The sequence below is a fragment of the Ooceraea biroi genome, chromosome 12 (genome assembly GCF_003672135.1).
Source record: "Ooceraea biroi isolate clonal line C1 chromosome 12, Obir_v5.4, whole genome shotgun sequence".
NCBI lineage: Eukaryota > Metazoa > Arthropoda > Insecta > Hymenoptera > Formicidae > Ooceraea > Ooceraea biroi.
The window spans coordinates 2,226,997-2,239,977 of NC_039517.1; the positions used below are offsets into that span (position 1 = coordinate 2,226,997).

At 40.6% G+C, this 12,981-nt stretch overlaps 2 protein-coding genes across 3 annotated transcripts; one reads left to right on the plus strand and one right to left on the minus strand.

Annotated features, from left to right (window-relative positions):
• Positions 1-658: 658 nt before the first annotated feature.
• On the plus strand, positions 659-9,483 carry LOC105281928 (L-asparaginase 1). Of its 2 annotated transcripts, XM_011343513.3 has the most exons (8): positions 661-910; positions 1,466-1,577; positions 1,771-1,885; positions 3,233-3,569; positions 3,755-4,069; positions 4,370-4,674; positions 8,300-8,473; positions 8,695-9,483. In XM_011343513.3, the coding sequence occupies exons 1-8, from the start codon at positions 727-729 to the stop codon at positions 9,055-9,057; spliced, it is 1,905 nt and encodes a 634-aa protein (XP_011341815.1). In that variant the 5' UTR covers positions 661-726; the 3' UTR covers positions 9,058-9,483. The 2 variants fall into 2 exon arrangements, with proteins under 2 accessions (XP_026830196.1, XP_011341815.1); XM_026974395.1 differs by lacking the exon at positions 8,300-8,473 and having other exon boundaries at positions 659-910.
• Positions 9,484-11,304: 1,821 nt separating this feature from the next.
• LOC113563125 lies at positions 11,305-12,799 on the minus strand. Its single transcript, XM_026974314.1, has 4 exons — positions 12,647-12,799; positions 12,325-12,508; positions 12,000-12,165; positions 11,305-11,461 (listed from the first exon to the last, which is right to left on the minus strand). Exons 1-4 carry the CDS (start codon positions 12,797-12,799, stop codon positions 11,305-11,307), a joined length of 660 nt encoding a protein of 219 aa, XP_026830115.1.
• Between the last annotated feature and the right edge of the window lie 182 nt (positions 12,800-12,981).

Below are 12,981 nucleotides of genomic sequence, written 5' to 3' on the forward strand. Positions count from 1 at the left end.
ATTATTCAAATTTTATTGGTACTTGACCCCAATCGATCCTCGTGCAAGTACAATTATCTCCGAATTCGAGAAACTGGATTGATGAAACTGGCGAGAGAGCTGCATACTAATCTCCAAATACCAGTTTATTCTATCTCCCTCTGTACATAGAACGTACGTAGCGTAAGCTACGTTACGTAAGCGAAACACGATCACAGCATTTAGTAGCTAGAGAATATAGCTCTCGTAGATATATCAGCGTCCATCGGGTTTCTCTGAATCTTTTATTTCTTCAGGAAATAATTTAACAGTCTTAATAATAATTTAATAATCTGAATTTTCGTCGAATTTTCTTTTTGAAGATTCATACTTCGTTCACCAGATTGTGGGCAGTTCAGCGATTTCGCGGAAATTTAATTTTCTATCTCGAGCATTAATTCGGAAAAATAAAATTTCTCTAAATTACATTGATTATCGCGGAAATAATTTAAAAAAAATTGATTTCCCGCAGATCCGCATTAGTGTCCCCGAAGGAAACATAAACACGTAAAATCTGACAAAGGTTTTCAAGCACTTAACTGGAATAAGTTAACGATCGACCCTACTTAGAAAAGGATGAGTCATTAATGTGTTATCAATGTACGATGAACGCCTGCACATCATGCACTGGTGCGCTTATGTAAGAAATTAGTCTTGCGGGGACCATCGGGCCGCTAACACGTGACAGTCAAACACACGTCTACGATTATGTCACGGTTGCCTCTCGGATCGAGTAACGCTGTGCTTAGCAGTGATAGGGACGCCGGAAACGTGGAAAATGGAAACAAGGGAAAGGGCCTCGTCGGCGGTCTCGACGGTGAAAAGCCGGAAGGGCGAGTTCTGGTACTTTACACGGGCGGCACGATAGGGATGATGCGGAACGAGCTGGGTGGTAAGTGCATTGCGAAATTATTGGATAATAATTTTAAGTTCTTGTTCTTAAATGCAAATGACAAATCGACCTTTGCATTGCAAAATTATTAGATAATTGGAAAATTATTGGATAATAATTTTAAATTCTTGTTCTTAAATGCAAATGACAAATCGACCTTTGCATTGCAAAATTATTAGATAATTGGAAAATTATTGGATAATAATTTTAAGTTCTTGTTCTTAAATGCAAATGACAAATCGACCTTTGCATTGCAAAATTATTAGATAATTGGAAAATTATTAGATAATAATTTTAAGTTCTTGTTCTTAAATGCAAATGACAAATCGACCTTTGCATTGCAAAATTATTAGATAATTGGAAAATTATTAGATAATAATTTTAAGTTCTTGTTCTTAAATGCAAATGACAAATCGACCTTTGCATTGCAAAATTATCAGATAATTGGAAAATTATTGGATAATAATTTTAAGTTCTTGTTCTTAAATGCAAATGACAAATCGACCTGAGTGCGTCACGTGCATTAAATAAGGCAGTATTTTATTTATATTCCAGCGCTGGTACCGGTAGCCAACGCGTTCGTCAAGAACCTGCGGAGGTATCCGCAGTTGTACGATCGCGAGTACGCTGAGAAAAGATTCGGCGCGATGGGACCGCTGGTACTGCCGTGAGTGCAATTTTATTACTCGTTTGCAAAGAGGAAGCTGCAAAATTCTCACTTGAAAGATTCGCGTTTTCGTTAAAAAGTATCCCGCCAGTCGGAATTTTAATCGGACAAAGTGCGTTCTCAAGCGAGAAGTGCGCTTGTTTTTTTTATTAATAATTTTCCTTGTCAAACCACTTTCTCCCCAATATTGCAGCATGTCAGCGATCGACAATCGCCGGGTCGTTTACAGCGTGTTGGAGTACTCGAAACTTAACGACTCTAGTAACATGAACATGACCGATTGGATTCGCATTGCTAACGATATCAAGGTATGATAGCTTCTTGATGATGATGATGACGTCAACACTACCGGAATCAATGACGCAATCGCATTTCTCTCCTATCACAATGTTGCGTGCATCTAATTTACTTCCTTTCTTTAAATTTAATTAATTTTAATTTAATTTGCTTAAATTTTGTCAAATATTCGAACGTTACGGAATACTTGGAATGAATTTTGCTCAAGTAATTTACGTCTGGTATTTTTGTTTTTTAAATAAACACTAGTACAACACGGGCGCGCGCTATACGCGCACTATTTTATTTTTCAATATTAATAATGCCTAGAGTTCTCGATGATTTAAAATTCGTTAAATTAATAAATGAAAAAGTTATAGCCCTTAGACATTTTTTCTTTTTCCGAGAAGTTCTGAGTTGATGATATCATTATTTTTTATATTGCCTAGAGTTCTCTGCTATTGAAAATACCGTAAACTCAGAAATGAAAAAGTTCTAGCCATTAGAAATTTTTTCTTTTTCCGAGAAGTTCTGAGTTGATGATATCATTATTTTTTATATTGCCTAGAGTTCTCTACTATTGAAAATACCGCAAACTCAGAAATGAAAAAGTTCTAGCCATTAGAAATTTTTTCTTTTTCCGAGAAGTTCTGAGTTGATGATATCATTATTTTTTATATTGCCTAGAGTTCTCTGCTATTGAAAATACCGTAAACTCAGAAATGAAAAAGTTCTAGCCCTTCGAAATTTTTTTCTTTTTCCAAGGAGTTCTGTGCTATTATTATTATACTAATATTATTATTCGAAAACATGATTAATATTGAAAAATAAAATAGTGCGCGTAGCGCGTGCCTGTGTAATAATAATATTCATCTATTATTTATTACATAATAAATAACACAAATCCTATTCTAAAAAAGGCGTTAAAGATGTTATTTATTTCATCGTGTTTCATCAATACAAATTTGACAGAATTGACAGCTGCCGTTTTCATGTTCCTAAGAAATAATAAATAAAATTGTCAATATAATAACCGCACTGACAGCCACTATGACATTCTGACATTCGCGACAGGAAGTTCAAGTCACACGAAGTTCGAGCCAAGCAAGAGAACCAATCAGCGTCGCGGAAAAGAGGCCTCAATATTCGATAAAAAAGAACGAAGTTAACACGTCTTTTTTAGAATAGGAAAAAACTGTTTCGATAATTGAACTGAAGGAAAGACGTCTGTAAGACGTCAAAGCTTGCAATTATGCAATCCTGCAACCGAAGCAACTCGCGTATCAATGGCGTATTGATGGACCAACGCGGCGTCAATTCGTCAATAGATTCAGATTATCATGCAATGACTCACTCTCATGGTTTTCCCGCTCTCCCAGGAATCGTATGAGCACTTCGACGGATTCGTCGTTCTTCATGGTACCGACACTCTAAGCTACACAGCATCCGCACTCTCTTTCATGCTCGAGGCTCTGGGGAAGATCGTCATCCTGACCGGCTCGCAAGTGCCGATTTTCGACACGCGGAGCGACGGCCTGGATAATTTTCTGGCTTCCCTCGTGATCGCCGCGAATTTCAGCATACCCGAAGTGTGCGTGTTCTTTGGCTCAACATTGTTGCGCGGCAATCGGACGAGCAAAGTCTCCGCGACCTCCTTCGAGGCCTTCCAGTCGCCGAACTTTCCACCTCTGGCCACAGCGAACATTAATATCGAAGGTGCGAAGGACAGATTTTTCAAGCCAAAGTCTTCAGGATTTCTTCCAAAACAAATTGAAAAAAGATTAATTTATCTTTCCGGGTGGCAGAAAGATAATATTTAAATGGAAACACAATTTTATTATTAGATTTTCTCAACAAAATTATGTTTTATAAATTACGCAATTTTCATCAAATCTTCCCAGTGGATTACCGCTCGATCTTCCGTCCGTGCGCTATGGAGAAGTTCTACGTGCACGCGTCGCTCAACCGAAACGTAGGGATGCTCCGACTGTTTCCCAGCATCACGAGCAGCCTGGTAAAGGCATTCGTCCAGGCGCCCATCGAGGGGATCGTACTGCAGTCCTACGGCGCAGGGAATGTACCAACGAATCGCGACGACATCATCGAGGAACTTCGCGCAGCGGCCAAACGCGGTGTGATCATCGTGAACATCACGCAATGCTCGACCGGAACCGTCTCGGACACGTACGAAGCTGGAAAACTGCTGCAAGATGCCGGTAATCGCACAATCTTGTTAAAGATCGTTAGAAAAGTACTCGTATTGTTGCAGCTAGCAAAAGGAAAATTTCTCTCAACCATCGGTGGTTCAATTTTCCATCTTCTTGCTCTTCTATTCAAGAATAGCAAGAAGAATACTGATAAGAAATATATTTTCTCCGTAACACTTGCGCAATATGCAGCAAAGTCACGCAAACAAGAATATTTCCTCGAGATTTGTATCTGCTAGGAAGAGTGTTTCCATTCTTCTCAGATAAGCGTTAATTTATGACTCGCTATAACCAGTTTATCAATTGCAGGAGTGATATCGGGCTTCGACATGACTCCGGAGGCCGCGTTGACGAAACTCGCGTACGTGTTGTCGAAACGCGAGTGGGACGTTGAGACTAAACGGCAAATGATGCAGACGAACCTGCGGGGTGAATTGACGAGCGGTCGACCGCCCACCATCCAAGACTGGGACCTGGTGGAGGCTGTAGCTAGATCCTTGAGATTATCCTCGGCGGCGGAGCTGCAGGAACTGGGATCGATCCTGTTCCCGGCGATGCTAAACGCCGCGGTAATCAGACGCGACATCGTGAAGCTCGAGTCATTAAAAGGATACGTAAGTGATTTTATCTCCAATCTAATTTCATTGATTAAATCCCTTCTCGAGCGAGGGAAAAGTCCGAGAGAGGCGTTTAATGCGATCGTCCGAGAAAGTGGGACGGCACTTGAGCGTTCCTCTCAAACGACTGCGTCTTCATCTCGATCTCTTCCGTTGTATTAATCCTCGATTATTAATAGAGCGAGGATTCGTGTGAAAAATTCAAATGAAATTCAAATGATAAGCCGATTGTACTAATTAGATATTATTGGGTTGGCCAAAAAGTAATTGCGTTTTTTTCCAATAGATGGACATACATGTCTTGAAATGTAACTAACTTCATTCTAAACCGCAAATTCATTATGTAGGTTAACAACTCACAGTTCAAGCTTGTTTTACAAAAAGAAAGTACACGATTTCGTTAACGATTGTTTCTTTGCCGTCGATTTCAAAATGGAAAATCAAAAAGAACATTTTCGTCATATTTTCTTTTATTACTTCCGAAAAGGGAAAAACGCTGTGCAAGCTCATAAAAAGTTATCTGATGTATATGGCGAAGATGCTTTAAAACTGCGGCAGTGTCAAAATTGGTTTACTAAATTTCGATCTGCAGATTTTAATGTGAAAGATGCGCCACGCTCAGGAAGGCCAATCGAAATTGATGATGACAAAATAAAGGCACTGATCGATTCGAATCGGCGTTTAACGACACGAGAGATTGCCGAGAATCTTAACATATCGAAATCGAGTGTTGAAAACCATTTAAAACGACTTGGATACATTAGTAAGCTCGATATTTGGGTACCACATGAGCTCAAAGAAATTCATCTCACTAAGCGTATTGACATCTGCGATTCTCTTTTGAAACGTGAGGAAAATGATCCATTTTTGAAACGCATGATAACAGGCGACGAAAAATCGATCGTCTACAACAACGTCAAACGAAAAAGATGGTGGAGCAAGCGTGATGAACCTGCTGAAAGCACTTGAAAAGCAGATATTCACCAAAGAAAGATTATGCTGTCAGTCTGGTGGGACTTTAAAGGTATTGTGTATTTTGAGCTGCTTGCAAGGAATCAAACCATTAATTCAGACGTATACTGTCGTTAACTGGATAAATTAAACGATGCCATCAAACAGAAACGTCGAGAATTGGTGAATCGCAAAGGTGTTGCGTTTCACCATGATAACGCTAGACCACGTACAAGTTTGGTCACTCGTGAAAAATTGTTGCAGCTTGGATGGGACGTGTTACCACATCCACCATATTCGCCAGACCTGGCACCATCAGATTACCATTTGTTTCGTTCTTTGCAAAACGCCTTGAATGGTAAAACCTTTACTGCTGACGAGGATATGAAATCGTTGTTGGAATTGCTTTTTGCTGAAAAAGATAAGAACTTTTTTGAGCGCGGAATCATGAAGTTGCCTGAAAAATGGCAAAAGATAATCAAACAAAATGGACAATATATTGTTTAATAAAGTTTTTGTTTCCCATGAAAAATTCGCCTTTTATTTATATAAAAAAAACGCAAGTACTTTTTGGCCAACCCAATATATGGCGAAGATGCTTTAAAACTGCGGCAGTGTCAAAATTGGTTTACTAAATTTCGATCTGCAGATTTTAATGTGAAAGATGCACCACGCTCAGGAAGGCCAATCGAAATTGATGATGACAAAATAAAGGCACTGATCGATTCGAATCGGCGTTTAACGACACGAGAGATTGCCGAGAATCTTAACATATCGAAATCGAGTGTTGAAAACCATTTAAAACGACTTGGATACATTAGTAAGCTCGATATTTCGGTACGACATGAGCTCAAAGAAATTCATCTCACTAAGCGTATTGACATCTGCGATTCTCTTTTGAAACGTGAGGAAAATGATCCATTTTTGAAACGCATGATAACAGGCGACGAAAAATCGATCGTCTACAACAACGTCAAACGAAAAAGATGGTGGAGCAAGCGTGATGAACCTGCTGAAAGCACTTGAAAAGCAGATATTCACCAAAGAAAGATTATGCTGTCAGTCTGGTGGGACTTTAAAGGTATTGTGTATTTTGAGCTGCTTGCAAGGAATCAAACCATTAATTCAGACGTATACTGTCGTCAACTGGATAAATTAAACGATGCCATCAAACAGAAACGTCGAGAATTGGTGAATCGCAAAGGTGTTGCGTTTCACCATGATAACGCTAGACCACGTACAAGTTTGGTCACTCGTGAAAAATTGTTGCAGCTTGGATGGGACGTGTTACCACATCCACCATATTCGCCAGACCTGGCACCATCAGATTACCATTTGTTTCGTTCTTTGCAAAACGCCTTGAATGGTAAAACCTTTACTGCTGACGAGGATATGAAATCGTTGTTGGAATTGCTTTTTGCTGAAAAAGATAAGAACTTTTTTGAGCGCGGAATCATGAAGTTGCCTGAAAAATGGCAAAAGATAATCAAACAAAATGGACAATATATTGTTTAATAAAGTTTTTGTTTCCCATGAAAAATTCGCCTTTTATTTATATAAAAAAAACGCAAGTACTTTTTGGCCAACCCAATATATGGCGAAGATGCTTTAAAACTGCGGCAGTGTCAAAATTGGTTTACTAAATTTCGATCTGCAGATTTTAATGTGAAAGATGCACCACGCTCAGGAAGGCCAATCGAAATTGATGATGACAAAATAAAGGCACTGATCGATTCGAATCGGCGTTTAACGACACGAGAGATTGCCGAGAATCTTAACATATCGAAATCGAGTGTTGAAAACCATTTAAAACGACTTGGATACATTAGTAAGCTCGATATTTGGGTAGCACATGAGCTCAAAGAAATTCATCTCACTAAGCGTACTGACATCTGCGATTCTCTTTCGAAACGTGAGGAAAATGATCGATTTTTGAAACGTATGATAACAGGCGACGAAAAATCGATCGTCTACAACAACGTCAAACGAAAAAGATGGTGGAGCAAGCGTGATGAACCTGCTGAAAGCACTTGAAAAGCAGATATTCACCAAAGAAAGATTATGCTGTCAGTCTGGTGGGACTTTAAAGGTATTGTGTATTTTGAGCTGCTTGCAAGGAATCAAACCATTAATTCAGACGTATACTGTCGTCAACTGGATAAATTAAATGATGCCATCAAACAGAAACGTCGAGAATTGGTGAATCGCAAAGGTGTTGCGTTTCACCATGATAACGCTAGACCACGTACAAGTTTGGTCACTCGTGAAAAATTGTTGCAGCTTGGATGGGACGTGTTACCACATCCACCATATTCGCCAGACCTGGCACCATCAGATTACCATTTGTTTCGTTCTTTGCAAAACGCCTTGAATGGTAAAACCTTTACTGCTGATGAGGATATCAAATCGTTGTTGGAATTGTTTTTTGCTGAAAAAGATAAGAACTTTTTTGAGCGCGGAATCATGAAGTTGCCTGAAAAATGGCAAAGATAATCAAACAAAATGGACAATATATTGTTTAATAAAGTTTTTGTTTCCCATGAAAAATTCGCCTTTTATTTATATAAAAAAAACGCAAGTACTTTTTGGCCAACCCAATAGATGTAACGTCGTTAGAATCAGGTTGCGTATCGCAAACGTGTCATCACTGTAATCGGCTTTTTCCGCTCAGGGTGCGGACATCTCGCAGCCGAACGCAGATGGCCGGACGGCTTTGCACATAGCTTGCTGCGTGGGAGACGTCAAAGTCGTTCGACACCTTCTAAAGATGGGCGCGAACGTGCACATTAAAGACCACTTCGACCGCACACCCCTCACCGACGCGATCGAACACGATCATCACGAAGTCCGTCCTCCAGGAATATTAAATCTCAAATTGCAATACTGATTGTGTGAACGCAAAATTAATTAATTAATTGAATCAATCTTAAAAAAATTAAAGTAATCAAAATTCCAAGTTTTAATTATAATTTCTTGCCATCTTCAGATCATGAAATATTCTCATTCTAGTTGATCGGATGAGACAGACATGATCTATTCTTCACTCCATGCCCTTTGATCTTCCAGATCATCAAGGTGCTGCTGCAGTGCGGCGCGCATCTTCACGGAAACGCTCAGCTGATAGGCGAGAGAATGTGCGCGGCCGCGACCGCCGGGAACATGAAGCGTTTGCGATCCTTCCTGCTGGCCGGCGCCGATCTCTCGCAAAAGGACTTTGGTGGACGTACACCACTGCACTTCGCCGCCCTTCACAACCACGCGGAAGCGATTGAGTTCCTGCTGGACCACGGCGCGGATCTCGATTGCGTCGACATGCTGGGGCAAACCGCTGGGAATCTCGCGGAAGCTGCAGGAGGAGTGGATACGACGCGTTTCTTAAGACTTTACAGTGCTAAACGAGAAAATTCCAGTGCGAACACGAGCTTGTAGCTCGTATCGAACTTTGGTATTCTGATGAAGAAAGTGACGTGTCTTGAAAGAGCCTGGAAAGTGCAATTTGGCTGCGCTTGGCAGCGTGACGCTGCTGATATTGGCCGTCCATTCTCAGTTTAATTAAATGGTAAATAAGTCTGTATTTATAATAGATTGCACATGTAAGAAATTTATTTATAATGCAAGTTGGACTGAGAAGATGCGTCGTAGAATTTTGCGGAGAGGATCGGAGCGCGCGATGGGAATCTGTGAACGCACGATTCTTTCCAAACGTGATTTTATTAACAAATGTGATGTACAATTGCAAAGTACGTTCGGCGATAAACTTAATTATACCTTTATACATTAAACTCGTATATTACAATGCTTACGTAATTTTTTTATACTAATAAACGATAAATGAATCCCTACATTGAACAGACTAACAGAGCACTCGAATCTTTTCTTTCTTTCCAAAAAAAAAACAAATTTGCAAGTTCCTTCAACCCCCTCGCCTCATCGCCGAAGAGCTCGAGATTGTAACAAAAATTACGAGGACAAGACTTTTATAGTGTCGTCATGGTGGTGCTTATTAAAATAGCCGTGATTCTCCCGACTGTGTGAAAGGGAAAGCGAAAGCTCATCTAAATACCGCGGCGCGGTCTCTTGGGCGCGACGAAATTTCACACCTCGTGCATCGGGATAATGAAGATCGGCTCGCCTGATGTAACGTGCTCATCGTTACACCGCGAGCGGTTTCAAAATTGAACGTGAAACAGATTCGTCGGACAACGACAGTGACGACGACGACGATGACAACTGAGAGCTTTCTCGCGAACGCAGTTTGCGGATTAATAAGAGGCACACACGCGAAGACGATGAAGAAGCAGTCGATCGAAATGATGAGCACGTAAATTATTTTACAACTTGCAACAACATTTATATATATATATATATATGTATATTAGGGGTGTGATTTAGTTTTGAGGGTTTTTTTTGCTCAAAAACGCATGTATTTAAATATGATAATGAATGAATACCTTAATCAAAATATTTTCCTTCCTTTTCTATAACTTTTTCCCATCTTTCTGGCAAGAGATCGATTCCACCACGATAAAATCACTCTTCTTTTCAGTTCATCCATTCGTCGACGAATTTTCGCACTTCTTCCAAATTATCAAAGTGTGTATCCTCTAAAGCGTGTTGCATCCACCGGAACAAATAATAATCGCATGAAGCAATGTCCGGAGAAGACTTCCCATTCAAGCTCTAACAGTGTTTGTTTCACTGATAACGCAACGTGAGGTCGAGCGTTGTCACGAAGAAGAATCACTTTCCGTCGTTTACTCGCAATTGGTGCTCGTTTTTCGTCCAATGCTTGCTTCAACTTGTACAATTGGTGTCGATAACGATCAGCCGTGACAGTCTCATGCGGATTTAACAGCTCATAGTACACTATCCCACCAAATACAGAGCATTACTTTTCAACCGTGAATATTGCGTCTCGGAGTGGATGTTGACGGTTCGCCTGGATCCACCCATGATTTTCTGCGTTTCGGATTATCAAAATAGATCCACTTTTCATCCCCAGTAACGATCCGAGACAAAAGACTTCTTTTTTTGCCTGGCGATCAACGAAATGCAAATGTTCAACCGGTTCGCAATGGCACTTTCCGATAATTCATGTCGAACCCATTTCCCTTCTTTCTGAATTTTTCCCATTTCATGTAAATGTTGTACGATCAACATTTAATGCTCTGGCAAGTTCTGAAGTGGATTCTGTTGGATTTTCGTGCAATAATGCTTGCAAATCTGTATTTTCAAGCTTTCTTGGTTGTCCCGAGCGTTCTTTGTCCTTCACATCAGTATCAGCACTTTTAAAGCGTCTAAACCAGTATTCACACGTCTTAATTGATGGGGCAGAATCACCATAAGTTTCCACACGAATTCTATAACCGTCAGCCGCAGTTTTCTTTTGATTAAAAAACAAAAGCAACGCATGTCGAAAATGCTAAAGAGCTTTCGGAAGTTGCATTTTTACGATGATATAAACACGACTGTTATTGCATCTATTGCTATAATGCTACTAAATGGCATGGATAATGTCAAGACTGTAAGAAACAACAGTTATCGGAAAGAGCTATTGGAACAAACTGACACTACAGCCATCTGTTGCAAAACCCTCAAAACTAAATCACACTCCTAATATATATATATATATATATATATATATATATATATATATATATATGAGTATTGAGATCATTAGATCGCGCCGAATTGCACCATCATGCTTTTGAGGATCCTCGGCGTCACGAAGCACTCCCTGTACATGCGGCCGCAGTCGTGGTGACCCTCTCGCCCTATTCTCACAGCTTCCTGAATGACCGTGCCGTTCGTGAATTCCTTGAACCACTTGTGGCTGCGTGCGAGAGACATTCGAGAGAAGTTTACGTAATTATGATTGAATTTCTCGCGCAATTACGTGATTAGCATTTCTTTAATTGGTAATCCGAATATTCAAGTCTTTCTTGATTAATATTTGTAATACTATAATAATTAATATTTATAACACTGGATGAAGCATAATTATTAGCAATTTTTCAGAGGGCAAACAGAGTATCACTACTCTCTCTTTAATCGTTATTTAATCGCTTTTCAATAACGAATCTTATCATCCGACATTAATTACCTTACTGTTACACTGTAGCATGCTACTTGACCTAGTTTGCTCGTATAAATGTTTCTCCTTTATCCGAGAATTTTATAAAGTTACGTTATTTCATTTCATTAATATTACCGTTATTCTCTAGCTTGGATAAAACAGCTTCATTATCTAAAAAGTGATCGGCCACGTGAATAATTTTTACTTAAAATTTTTATAAATCGCTGTTTAAATAGAGAACCAGATTATGCTCGGCAATTCAATTGTATCGTCGCGGATTTAGGATTAACCGTACCTTGACAGACCGTCGATGATTTTATCGGTGCTCGTCGGATTGTCGGAGTGGCTGGCCTCGGAGACGACGGAACAAACGATGCGTTGTATGCAAGGCGCGATGAAACTGTTGCCGAGAACAACCTCGTTTATCGTGTCACCCATGCGGGACCACTGCGAGTCGGAACCTGCGAACAAACCCGCGCTTTGTGAGCGAAGTGTGAGCAGACTTCGAGCTGTAAGAGCTAGCATTATTATAATAAATTTATTACGCTCATTAATTATTTTCAAAGCAGCACTGTGATTAATTAAATTTTCATTCAATTTAATCAAAATCAAAATCGTACTTCGGTAATGCATCCCTGGCTCGGGCTTCGATAAGAGGGGCACCGCCAACGTAAGGATCGCCGTCAGTACTCCAGCGACCGACAACCCCCTCGTATTGACCGTCAGCAGTGGCGATACCTCGCCGTTCTCGCCCACGTGCTTCAATGGTATCGAGAAGAAGGGTACCGACACGTCCCAACTGATCTGCAAAAATTTGCCAGAGAGGTTTATCCGGAGAAATCGCACGGGGCCAGATCCATGGAAGGATTCCTCCTTCCCATATCGAGGGTAGCGACGATCGTATCTCTCGAATCTGTGCAGAGATTAAATTAATACACTTACGTCAATGTCCCCGCCCTTAGTGTTGAATGCGATGAGCTGAGGCTTCGAGCCCTGGCTGAGGAACGGACTATTCAGCCTGGTGGATGTCCTCGCGTCGCCAATGACGCGCGCGAAGCACATCGCGAGGGGTAGAATGCGAATCGCCGAGTCCATCGGAGCGGTCCTCGAAGTATCCGGGATTCTTCGCGACCCCCAGCTGGAAATCGTGTAGGACGCGCAGCTCACCTGGTGAATTCAATTCACCTCGGAAGTAATTTCGGTATTCTCGACCTTCTGTCGCTTGCGAGGTAATGGGACGCGTTTGCGCCACCCGGGTGCTTTTCAACGACGGGCAC

Excerpts from the sequence above, each read along its gene's own strand:
- LOC105281928 (XM_011343513.3), top strand. The coding sequence starts at position 727 with ATGTCACGGTTGCCTCTCGGATCGAGTAACGCTGTGCTTAGCAGTGAT. Across the intron at positions 4,675-8,299 it reads TCGAGTCATTAAAAGGATAC|GGTGCGGACATCTCGCAGCC; the intron begins GTAAGTGATTTT and ends TTTTCCGCTCAG. Across the intron at positions 8,474-8,694 it reads TCGAACACGATCATCACGAA|ATCATCAAGGTGCTGCTGCA; the intron begins GTCCGTCCTCCA and ends TTGATCTTCCAG.
- LOC113563125 (XM_026974314.1), bottom strand. The coding sequence starts at position 12,799 with ATGGACTCGGCGATTCGCATTCTACCCCTCGCGATGTGCTTCGCGCGC. Across the intron at positions 12,166-12,324 it reads GCCAGGGATGCATTACCGAA|GTTCCGACTCGCAGTGGTCC; the intron begins GTACGATTTTGA and ends GTTTGTTCGCAG. Across the intron at positions 11,462-11,999 it reads ATCATCGACGGTCTGTCAAG|CCACAAGTGGTTCAAGGAAT; the intron begins GTACGGTTAATC and ends TCTCGCACGCAG.